The 12,155-nt window shown below is 48.1% G+C and overlaps 1 protein-coding gene and 1 long non-coding RNA gene across 2 annotated transcripts; one reads left to right on the plus strand and one right to left on the minus strand.

Moving 5' to 3' along the window:
- Positions 1 to 730: 730 nt before the first annotated feature.
- LOC113460875 (uncharacterized) lies at positions 731 to 10,028 on the minus strand. The gene is made up of 3 exons (XR_003382735.2): positions 9,385 to 10,028; positions 8,257 to 8,421; positions 731 to 4,167 (listed from the first exon to the last, which is right to left on the minus strand). It is a non-coding gene; the product is annotated as an uncharacterized LOC113460875 (long non-coding RNA).
- Positions 4,061 to 8,211, plus strand: ELOVL3 (ELOVL fatty acid elongase 3). The gene is made up of 4 exons (XM_005481293.4): positions 4,061 to 4,190; positions 4,880 to 5,011; positions 6,228 to 6,379; positions 6,978 to 8,211. The coding sequence occupies exons 1-4, from the start codon at positions 4,078 to 4,080 to the stop codon at positions 7,397 to 7,399; spliced, it is 819 nt and encodes a 272-aa protein (XP_005481350.2). The 5' UTR covers positions 4,061 to 4,077; the 3' UTR covers positions 7,400 to 8,211.
- Positions 10,029 to 12,155: the final 2,127 nt, after the last annotated feature.

Consider the following 12,155-nt stretch of genomic DNA (forward strand, 5'->3'; position numbering starts at 1 on the left):
ATCTACCATCTCTCTGGACAATTTGTTCCACTGTTTCACCACTTGTGTGGGCTTAAGTTTTGTGTTAGCTGAGTGTAAGCCGAACAGCTCAGGGTAACTCCCCCAGCACTTTATGTCAAGCTCTTTTCTGCAATATGTGTTAAAACTAGGCTGCTTTTCAAACTTAGGGAATTAATCAGGAGAGAATGTTGTTTCCGTATCTTTACCATTTTTTCTTCCTATTAAACCTAATTAAAACAAACTGTGATACATGTAAAATCATGCCTTACCTGCCATGCCACTTCTGTTGGTGTCAAAGGAGTTAAAAGATACTTTGATTAAGAACACAAAGATTGTTCTCTGTTTTCATAGTGTGGTCAGTCTGGTGAAAAAGCTGCCCTGGGAGGGCCCATATACGAAGTCATATTCTCTGCAGTCAAGAGGGTCGTATGGAATCAGGTCATTATCCTAAGCTTTGATGAAAGCTTGCACGGCTTGTGCAAGGAGATTTCCTCCATGGCTTTCACTGCTCTGATGTGTAAATCACAAGTAAGAATCACAGACAGTACAACAAACTGATTTGGAGGTGGTTATGTGCAATAGCCTTGTCTCCTGGGCAAAAAACCCGCTCTCTGTCCTCTGCACTGGTGAGGCAGTGTAACTCAGACCAGCAATGCCCAGGGTGAGGCTGACTCTGTGTGCACTCTTGTCCTGCACAATGTCAGGGGCCTCATATTTAAGGGCAATCCCAACTGGCATATTATACCTGGAACTAATTTTTTTTTTTTCATCAACAACTCTGCCTACTTGTTTCCCTGTCCCCACCTGTGTGGATCAGGCAGGTAGTTGGTGACAGTACAGTGACAGTCAGCTAGCCAACAGACACTGAAAGACTTTGGTAGCCACATTGCCTCTGGCCCATGCAGTTATAATGTTTTGCTCCATTCTAGTTATTGTAGCTGCTCTCTTGACTCCTGCCACTGTGTTTAAGTCCTACAGAATTCTCTGTGCCATCTTTTTTGTGTCACTTGCTATGGAAGTGGTTGATCTGTGAGGCTAGGGAGCTGTAAATTCTTGCTGTCCTTTATCTTTCCTAAAGTTTTGGGTTCGTTGATTTGTAGTATTCTTAGAAAAGAGATTATGCACTCTTTCTTTCTAGAAATCCCTTTCTGCACTTTGTACCAGGATTTGGCATTTGTTACTCATTCTGAATGGTGCCTGCAGTCTTTCACAAATACCTTCATTCTCTCGAGTGTTGACAGGAGGCAAATGTGCTATCTACCACTAAAGGAGTCTATTTGTTGTTTACTGTTCTGTTACAGGAAGTTCATTTTAACACTTGGAATACAAAATTAGGTATTTTTGCAAAAAACCATTTTCTTATACTCTTGACCACAGAGCAAATAAGATGTAGGTGATGCTCAGTCACCACATCAGGAAGTAGTTCTCTCTCTACATGTATTTTGGTGAAAAAGTGAATCTTTACCAGAAAACAAAAACTCTTTTTGAAAATAGCAATTTAATCTAAGTGAGAATTTAATCTATTTGGGTCTACCTCAAAGAAGAATTAACTGGAATGCTGTAGAAGCAATCTAATGGGACCCAGCTCGCCATAAGATCCACAATGTTATTTCATGGTCCTCACAAAATGGTTTCTTTCTCTTTGAGGTCTCTCTGAGCCCATTTTGGGCTCAGAATAAAGGCATGGAGGCTTCTGTTCCATAGGGTCTCTGTCTCCTTCCCACTCAGTTATGAAGTGCTCCCCTCCCACTGAATCAGGACTGCAGCCCTGATGTTCCTGCTGTGTGTGAAGTGTTCCTGGGGCTCCACTTCCTCACCTGCAGCGGCTGAGCTCTGTGCAATTCACTATAATGTGTGAAAATAAGCTCATCTGTTTATTTACACGTTGCTCTGATGTCTATATTGCATGTCAGTGCTAAAGCCTTCTGAGTCCAGCAGAGTTTCTGAGCAGTGCCAGTGACCAGGCACTGGGCTTGGCAGCTCTCTGTGTGCTAATCCACCCAGATCCAGGAGGGCAGACAGATGTATTGACAGCAGGGAGAAAAGAGGATAACAAGGATGTCACAACTCCATCTAGATTGTGCAGGTGAGCTTTCAGTCTGTGACAAAGCCTGCCTTATTAAGCAAGAAATGTGTGCCAGAGGATGGTAAGAGCCTCATCCCTGCTATCTGCTTCTGTTCTTTACATGTGTTGTTCTTGTTCCCATCTGCCAAGGAGACACTTGGGGAGGGCTGCCAGCTGCTTGCTCAGATGGTACCAAAGAGCTGCAGTGTCATGAGCTCCTCCTGTAACTGTACATGCCACCACCTAAGGGATGGATGGACAGACCTGCCCTAGGAGAGGCATTGTTCTTGTTCATGTGGCATGAAACAGTTTCAAAATGAAAACTTTACTGAACCTTAAACTGGATTAGGAATAAGAAGTTATGTCAATATCAGGATGTTTTCTACTCAGCTAATACAACTTATCCTTGCATCTCTCAACAGGTATTTAAAGGTTTTTTCTCTTCTCATATGGTGTCTTGTGTAAAGGAGGCCTTGTTTAACGGTTGCTAAATCATAGGTCAAAAAAGCAGGTGTTTTGTACTCGTAGTGCCTCAAACAGCTAACAACTGCACTCCATCTAAGAGACAATATGCAGGCAAAGAAGTCAGCAACACTGAAACCATTGTCAAGAGCATGGAGAGTGATAAATTTATAAGGTTCCCAATGTGGCTTTGCTGTTGAATAATGAGATTGAACATTGACTTGTATGAATTAGAAGTGCAAAAAGTTTGTGTTAGTGTGCTGCCTCTTCTCTGCTCTTACCCTTGGCTTTATTGGTGGTTGCACCTGTTCTTGTGGTGTGCAGAAGCCCTTGCAACAAATGAAAGTTTCCTCCAGCATGTACCCAAATATTCTGCAGGGTGATGCTACTGCCCAAAGTAGGTGATGAAAGAGGAAAGACCCAGGTGACCCAGGAATGGAGACTGCACAATCCCTGACCTGCAGTCCTCTGGAAGGGGAAGGACATCCTTGGTGCTGGAAACACTAAGGTGAGAGGTGCGCAAGGCACAGTTGGAGCTCATGCTATGTACAGAGTGTTTTAGGGAAAATACTCTGTGGGGTATGGTACTCTGTGGGGTATGGTAAAACCACTGCTGCTGACACATGCAAGCTGAACTTTCCACAGATACATGCAAGTGCTCTGCAAAATGGAGAGTGTAAGTCGAGGTGGTGCAAAAATCGCCAAGGGATTTTAATTCCTACATGTCAAATTCTTTCCTGATTTTCTCACACTACTCCATTATCAAATACAGAGAAAATTGTGGATGCCCAATCCCTAGAAGAGTTCAAGGCCTGGCCAGATAATGCTTTGGGCAGCTTGATGTGGTGAAAGATGTCCCTCCCTATGACAAAGGGGCTGGAATTAGATATCTTTGAGCATATCTGAGATATCAAAGCATTCTACAATCCTATGAAATGTCTCACCGAGGCAAATGTTCCCCTGTTTGAAGAGGCAACAGTTAGGCAGATGATTTGTGCACAGGCATAGTGATGCCTGCATGAAGCAAACCCCTTTCAAGTCTGTGAGCTTTGCAGGGTGCTGATGTTGCGCCTGTGTGAAGACATGACACCTGGGAGAGACACCAAGATGAGTGACCCGAGGGTGCAATGAGATGCTGCATTCAGGGGATTTTGACTGTGCTGGAGCCATTTTCAGCTGCAGGAACTTCAGTAGGAGGTTATCCAGAACTCATCTAGTGTCCAGCAGCAGCCAGATACTTCAGTCTATGGTGAAGAAGGCACAACGGCTAACTGCAGTCAGGGTAATGGAATTTCTGCCTGCTGCTGGTGACAATGTTGGAATCACCTTGCCCATCTGCTGAGAGATGAGCTGGGCTGGATGGGGAACCGCAAGACCTCCCGCTCAGCCTGACTGGGTGACCAGAGCCTCCTCTTTCTCACCCAGCACAAGGAGTGGGAGGCTCCCGGTCCCGCCTCCCGCCGCGGTGTGATGTTGGGGCGGAGCGCATTCCCGGGACTATATCCGCCGTGAGGAGTGCGGGAGTGTCTCGTTTCGGGTCGCTCCCGGGGATGCTGAATATGGAAGCGAACATTGACCCGTCGGAGCTGCAGCCGCTGGGGGAGTATGACTTCGAGAAGAACTTTAATCACCGGGCAGCCCTGAAATGGATGGAGGAGAATTGGTGAGAGGAGAGGAGGTTGCTGACCTGGTGCATTCCAGACCCTGGGTAGCCCAATCGTCTCCTGCTGCTTTTAGCAGAACAAGTGTGAGGATCTTCATTTCTGAGGAGGAGAAGATTGGGGGTCTCTGGTTGCTTACCTGAGGCTGTGGAGGATGGGGTGCAGCAGTTGATGTGGCAGAGCAAACAGTGGTGCAGGTGGGGCTGCAGCTTGTAGGGAGATGGTGCTGTGCAAGAGGGCAAAAAGCACCCACGGATGGCCAGTGCAGCCCTTGCACTGGCAAACAGGGTACTCAGCCCTGCCATGCTGCACTAAAGCCTTGGAATGTGTGGGATATAACACAAGGCACTTGAGGCTCCAGCTTACATGAAACTGCCTGTACAGTCTCACGTGTAAAGGGATAAGATGCATTGATGTGTTTGCTTTGCATCCTGCTCACCGGAACCTGCCTCATCCCACCGAGGTCTTGTGGAAATCTCCACAGTGTAGCAGTTCACTTTATTTTGTGCAGTCCCTAAGGTTCTTGCTTGTTCACTGTCAGGGCAGGTTTCTTGTGGCCAAACCCAACTTTAACACGAGAATGGGAGATCTTCTTGCGAGTGTGTGAGTACTTTGCCAGGGCTACAGAAGTCTGGCTAAAAATAGGTCAGTTTGGGTCTTTTCCTGACTGTTCCCTCTTCTCTACTTGCAGGCAAAAGTCTTTAACTATTTCTGTTATTTATTTGATCCTGATCTTTGGAATCCAACATTTCATGAAGGAGCAGAGGCCCTTCAAACTGCGTGGACCACTGATCCTGTGGTCCTTCAGTCTCTCTTTGTTCAGGTAAGAGCCTTTGTTAAATCTCGAGACAGCTGTAGACCCTTCCTCAGAACTGGATTGATGGAAAGTTCTGGTTATCCACTACATCACTAGGCTACATAAAATTTTTCCTCTTGAAGGCACTTTGTAACTCGGGGAGTGACCTGCTTATACAAGTCATTTATTTCTCACCAGAAATACTCCAGCAAGAATGAGTTGCAAAAGGATCTCTGGGAAGAGTACTTGAAAATCATTAGTAGGTAGATTTGAATGTGAAGCCTGCAAGAGCAGACATCTTCCCTCATTCAAAGGGTGCCTGCCAATTGCAAGTGTGATTTGAGGTCTATTTCTCTTTAAAATTTAGATTTCTTTCTCTTCCCCTACACACTGCCCCCCCTCCCCTCCCGCTACCCCATTTCTTTAATACTGTTGTGTAAGAGGTGGAGAAAATTCTGCTGCACTCACAGAAGCACAAAAGATTAAATTAAAATGTGTTTTCAAACTGTCCTGTCTTATTGAATAGGTTTCCTGAAGTAGCCATGAAAATGTTTCGGCCTGTGCCCTGTATTCAAACTAGCATATGTCAATCTTAGAAAATTCCTCTCATCTGCACAACTTTTTCTCTCTGTTTGGTGGGACAGAGAAAAACTTGACTAATGCCTCTGTAACTCCAATTGGCTTTGACAAGGTCAAAGGGACATTGGTTGTCCTCTGTCAGGGCATAGTATAACAGTGGTCTGTAAAAGCACAAGTTGTGGAAGAGGGGAGGTCAGGGGATAGCTGTTCATGCTCTGTTCAGAGACAAACTTGTGCTAATGAAACAGGTTGATAACAAGGAAAAAGTGGTATTTCTCATAAGCTGTAGGAGTTGCCTGCCACAGTAGGTTATAAATGCTCCCTGTCCTCTGGGCCCATGTCAAAAGGCAGGACATCAGGAAAATTGTCCTCCATTTCTTATCAGTGGGGCAACTTTTGCTCAAGTGCCTCTTCAAGCGGTGGAAGCAGGGGGTGTTTCCCTGAGGGGAGCACTCTATCATGCTGCCTTTTCTTGCAGGAATAGGTTTTAAATCCTGGCTAAAACTTGTTAGGAAGTCTAAGAAGGCAAAGGTTTGTTTAAATGTCTCTGAGATTGCCCTGAGCATCAAGATGGAGTCAACTAAATATCCATGGGTGCAGAGCTGTCAGAGGCTATGTTGAGGCCCTGGGCACAGTGTTCAGCTCACCTCTGGTTTTCTTGCAGTCTCGTTGCAGCCTTTCGGATCTGGAAGCAGTTGGCCTTCCTCCTCCTTACCAAGGGATTTAAGCAATCAGTGTGTAGTCAATCTTTTTATGTCCACCCGGTTTCCAAGCTTTGGATATATCTATTTGGTCTGAGCAAACTTGTTGAAATGGGTGAGTTTGAAACTTCTCCTTACCCTGTGTGTTTATAATTGCTTTGCTTTTACAAGCAGATTTTCTTTTACAGGTCTCTGTCCAAATGTTACGTGGAGAAAAGGGTTGCTTGTTGCTTAGCCTTGCATGTGTCACTCATGTTCTTGCTCCCTATTGCTCGACTCTGATTATATGCTTGCTCTGCAGGGGGCTGCAGCCTGATGTTACAGTTCGAGTCTGATCCCCAGGCCAGTGCCCGGACTAGGCAATTCTGCACTGGAACAACCATGGCGAGGGGGCAGCAGACAGGCGGGGGGGCTGGGCTTTCCACACAGCTTTCATAAAAAGAAGTAAAGAAGAGCCAGTTGGAAATGAAGTGCAGGTAGATCTGGGAAAGCAAGCTTGGGGCAAGGGGTTCTTATATTCCAAACATGCCAGAAGATAGAATGCCTAAATGGTCCTCTTCAATACAGATTATATCAATGGGAACCTAGGCTTTGGTGGGATCAAACCACATAATGGCTTCAGCATTGAAGCTTGCTTGGTCCGTTTCATGTGAAAACTTGTGCAACTGCTGTGCTTTCACCTGACTAATGATATACCTGTTCCCCAACCCCAGGTGACACTCTGTTCATTGTTCTCCGGAAAAAGAAGCTCATCTTCCTGCACTGGTACCACCACTTTGCCACAATGATTTTAACCTGGTATGGCTATACGTTTATGGCAGCTGGGGCTGGATGGAACACAGCCATAAACCTCAGTATCCATGCTGTGATGTACTTGTACTACAGTGTGGCAGCCATGGGCATCCGGGTACCTAGCTCCATCACCATGCTAATTACCTCTTCACAGATTGTGCAGATTATTGGATATGTAATAATGAACATCTTTATCTTCTTCTGGAAGGATGATAAGCTCTGTCCATTTACCTGGCCAATGCTTCTCCTTTCATCAGGCTTGTATACCAGTTTATTGGTCCTCTTCTCCAACTTCTTCGTGAAAACTTACCTGAGTAGCACCCAGAAATCAAAGCGGAATTGAAACCAAGGGATGGAAGAAGAGATCGGGATGGAAGTGGGGAGAGAGGGAGAGAAAAAGGGGAAACTTTTTCTGGAGCCTAAGTGCCTGATGGGATGGGTGTGATGGGGTTTAGGAAGAGATCACTGTGGGTAACAGCCTTCAGAGTAACTTGCACATTGGCCTTTGGTGTATCTTCCTTGCAGTGGGTGGCATGCCAGAGTGAGGTGCAGGTCGTGGCAGGCTGGTAACAGGAGAAAGGGGAAGAGGCTGGGGTCTGGAAATCTCAGGGTTGAGGTTCTGCTTTTCCTTCTTTGCATCACTTGGGTTTGCCTTGTGCCTCACTTCCTTTCTGGGGGACTGACAGAATCCTGCATGCACCAAGACACTCCTTGGAAAAAAGGTAGGGAAACTCCTCTCTTAGCAGCACTGCCCTCTCTGTGGTCTCCAGTTTGGGGGAGGAACAGAGCCCATACCTGCTGATACTCTGCCGGGAAGCTCTAATAGATTGCCGGTGAAATGGAAAACTCCTGCTGGTTTTTAAGGTTATGTAGGGAAAGGATCTACCTGGGCTCTCTCTTCTCCTCTGTGATGCAAGGAACTGAATCCCATGAACTTTAATGGCTGTTACCTGTGGTGTGCCTCTTGTACAATATTAACCCATCAATTTGACTTGACTAGCTACTGCCTCAAACCCTAAATGATAAGGTCCAGCTCTGTCCTGCAGTAGTCAAGCATTGCCAATGGTCCCAGCCCATGGCCAGTTTCATGGGCTGGGAACAGAAGGGTCAATTCATCTCTGGGTGCATCTGCCACAACTAATAAATACTGTCATGTATGGATTGATTGATTGATTGATTTGTTTGATGCCTTTTTCATACCTGACCTTCGTACAGAACTGTGAGAGGAATGCTGCCTTCTCTATCTTGATACTGCGTCTTCCTGAGGGTTAGTGATGTGTCCAGCAGGCTGTCCCTCTGTGCTTACCCCTTCTGGAGTCATCAGCTGGTCATGCTTCCTGAGCGCCTTTGCTCACCACCAGGGAGCTAGAAATGAGAGAGAGATGATTAAAAAATCAGGCTGTTGTTTTACTATCTGAAATGAGCATGTCACTGTGCTTCATAAAGCCAAGATGTGCCTCAGAGCCTGAGTCCAAGGGTCCGAGCCGCTGGGTGGGTGTTGGCTCCTACTGGTGAGTGAGTTTTGGCCTCTCAAGGCAGTGGACTGGAAAGTTGCTACATGGCAGTGGGCTGCACTTTCAGTGCTGGGAGGTGGCAACAGCCCTGTCCAGCCTTCCCTGACAAGGACTCCTGCTCTGGACTTGGCAGTATGTTGGGTAGTGGTGTAACAGCACCTTCCCCCGCTGTGGGAAAGGCAGGAGCAGTCAGCTGAAGGGTTGGGGAATAGGAATAAACTGGCTTCTGCAGTTTAGGGAGGGGATGGTGAACATATGGGAGTAATGGGGTGGTCTCTCTCCTGCAGAGTGCTGTTTGGGGCACTTTAGGTAACTGCTGTGGTCCTGGTGAGGCAACTGCCAGCTCTCCTAACTTCTACAGCTGCCCAAGGCATGCTCCCTCAGCTCTGTCCAGCATCTGTGCCAACGCAAAGAATGACAGAATCATCAAGGTTGGAAGAGATCTTTAAGAACTTCAAGTCCAACCATCCACCCAGCAGTACCACTGTAACCCCTAAACCACTATATCATATCACCAGATCCTGATAAACACCAGCCTTTTAAACACCTCTGGGTTGGTGACTCCACCACATTCCTGGGCGACTTATTCCAATGCCTGACCACCTTAACAGTGAAAACCTTTCTAATATCTAATCTGACTCTCCCCTGTCCCAGCTCTAGGCCATTTTCTCTTGTCCTCTCTGTAGGCAGAGCAGAAGAGACCAGCCCCCGGTCTTCACTGTAACCTCCCTTCAGGCAGTTGAAGAGAGTGATGAGGTCGCCCTGGAACCGAAGCCGGGCTGGGGAGTGGGCGGGAGCGAGCGCGCGGTCTTACCCCGGAGGCTGTGTTGGTGTCACGGCGCTGAGGCGGTTCCGCGGGGCCTCTCTCGGTGTCACGGCGCTGAGGCGGTTCCCTGAAGGCTGTGTCGGTGTCACGGCGTTGAGGCGGTTCCCCGGGGCCTCTCTCGGTGTCACGGCGCTGAGGCGGTTCCCCGGGGCCTCTCTTGGTCCCGAGGGCGGGAGCGCAGCCCGCCCTACAACCCGCCGCTAGGCGGCGCCGCCGTCCGCGCTGAGGGCGCTGCCGGCCTGGTCGGGCCGGGTCCGCACCGCGACGGCAGCGGGCCCTGAACGGGGCTGGGACCGAGATTAGAGCCGCCCCTCACGGCTGTGGAGCGATCTGAGCCCAGGCCTCACACGCACAGCAGCGGGCCCTGAACGGGATGGGGCCGAGATTAGAGCCGCCCCTCACGGCTGTGGAGCGATCAGAGCCCAGCCTCACGTTCAGCAGCGGCCCGAGGTGCGCGCCGGCCCCGCGCTCCGGGGCTCTGTTGGCAGCGCGCACCAAGGGGGAGGAGCGGGAACATCCTCCGCTGTGCCAGCGGGACACGAACCGCGGACGGTGCCGCGCTGCTCCTGGGCTGAGAGGAAGAACCGGCGGCAGCTGCTGAGGACACCCGGCGTCGGTGCGCGCTGTGTGAGCCCTCAGACACAGCAGCAGCGGAGCGGGGAGCACGGGCCGTGCTGGTGCTGGGCGCTAAAGTCTGGCCTGGAGTAAGAGAAGTGCAAGGAAGACAGTATTTAGGCAAACGGGATTTTTTCACACCCTCTCGGTGTGGTGAATCTCGCACAAAGCTATCCCAGAATTAGTCATTGTTGTCTGTGAGAATTCCCACGGAATTTCCCCCTCTTCAAAATGGGGACTGGGGCCAAAAGCCAGGAACTGCTCGCCGTTAAATCCCCCCTCAAAAAACATTAAAAAACCAAACAAAAAACCGCACCAAACAAACAGAAAACCGAGCCACAAAACCACAAAAACCCCAAAAACCCCACAAAAAACCAAACCAAACAAACGAACGCCCACAACAACAACAAAACTACAAAACCAAAGCAAATGAAAATAACCCCAACAAACAAACAAACCAAAACAAAAACAAAAACAAAAACCTAAACAAATGAGCAAAAAGCTGGATCAAATAATCTCACTATGTGTAAACAGTGGAGATGTGGACAGGAGTTTTGTGGGCACATCAAGAACAGAATCTGATAAAAATAATTCAGTTTTCCTCCCTGACAGGGTAAGGGCATAGTGACGGAGAGCTTTAGCTGCCAGTCAAGTGGCTTTTAAGGATGATCTAGATGGGATTTGGGTAGGTACCAAACCCACTGGGTAATTATACCCAGAGAGTTATCCACAGTTCACTGTTGAAAAGGAAGGGGTCTGTTGAGTGAAATTCAGGGACATCTGTTGCGGGTCATTTTTTGCTCAGCACTTCCTTTAATGATCTGGGTGATGGAGGAGAATGTGCACTTGCTAAATTTGCAGATTGAGAAGTATCCAACGGCAGAGTTATTTGCCTAACAGGTCTCCAGAATAAGTGGGATCCTGCTAAAGATCGTGTGCTTGGGGTTGCAGTATCAACAGGATACATCTGGGGAGGTATTGGGGAGAGAGAAGTGCTGGGTAAGGTCTGTAGAGCACCTGCTGTGTTTGTGCTGGACCAGAGAGCATGATGTCTGAGTTCTGGCCCCATGGGGAAGAAGCTGAATGTGAGAGGCTGAACTGGCTTAGCTGAACCAGGAAGGCAGGTGGCATTTGTCAGACAGGAGACATCTCCCAGAGTGCTCTGCTGCCAACTTGCTCACTTAGTTATTTGCTGTTTTCTGTAGTTTTTAAGGTTTTCCCCATGGTTGTGTCAGTTGTTAGGTACCATTGAACAAAGTGCCCTCAGCTCAGAGCTGGTGTGTGGTTTGCCATCTGGTCTGGATCCTACATGGTGCAATACCTCTGACTGCAGAAACAGACCCCACCATCTTCTCCATACAGCAAATTGTCATGGGAAGGAAAAACCTGAGCCAACTAGCCAGGCTGCAGAGCCACTGGCCACATGTACTGTGTTTATTTTTTATATGTTTTCACTTGATCTTTGAACCCTTTCCACTTGTAGCCGTTTCAGTGCAGGATATCTTGGCCCCCAGATTTTGGATTAGCTCAGAGGAAAGAATACTCTGTTACAGTGAGGGTGAGCTGACACTTGTGACTGCTTTCAGCATCTGCTCACAAATACCTTCAGAAGCAACTGAACTGTGGAAGAGGCTTTGGCAAAAGCTGAGCCATTTATGAGACTTGGTTTGTGAGAGACCTCTTACAGTGTCCTAGTGAGGATCCATTCTTAGCAGAGAACTTGCTTTCTCTCTGCATGCTGACGACACTGCAGAACATGGGTTATGTCAGATTTGCCTGTCCTATTCTTCCTGGTAGGACAGTTTGTTGTGAAGATATTTTTTTCTATCTAAAGAGGAAAATAAAGTATTGGAGTTGTGCTTTCCCTTGGAGCTTGCACTTGATGAAGGGAAAGGTGATTGCACTGGGTAGAGATGTCCTGCTCCCCTGCTGTATGTGGAGCTTCCTTGGGCCCATGGAGGGATCTGCTGCCTCTCTCTGCATTGGCTGAAGCAGCAGCTTTTCCAGGTGCCTGTAGAGCTCAGGAGGGCCACCTCTGTTTCACAGCCTTCCCAACAGAAGCTGAGCAGGGCAAGTTGCTGCACCTGGCAGCTGCCCTGGGGACCACTGCTTGGAGCCAGAGAGCCTGGGGGGGAATTCCCTTG

This window comes from Zonotrichia albicollis, chromosome 7 (genome assembly GCF_047830755.1).
Source record: "Zonotrichia albicollis isolate bZonAlb1 chromosome 7, bZonAlb1.hap1, whole genome shotgun sequence".
NCBI lineage: Eukaryota > Metazoa > Chordata > Aves > Passeriformes > Passerellidae > Zonotrichia > Zonotrichia albicollis.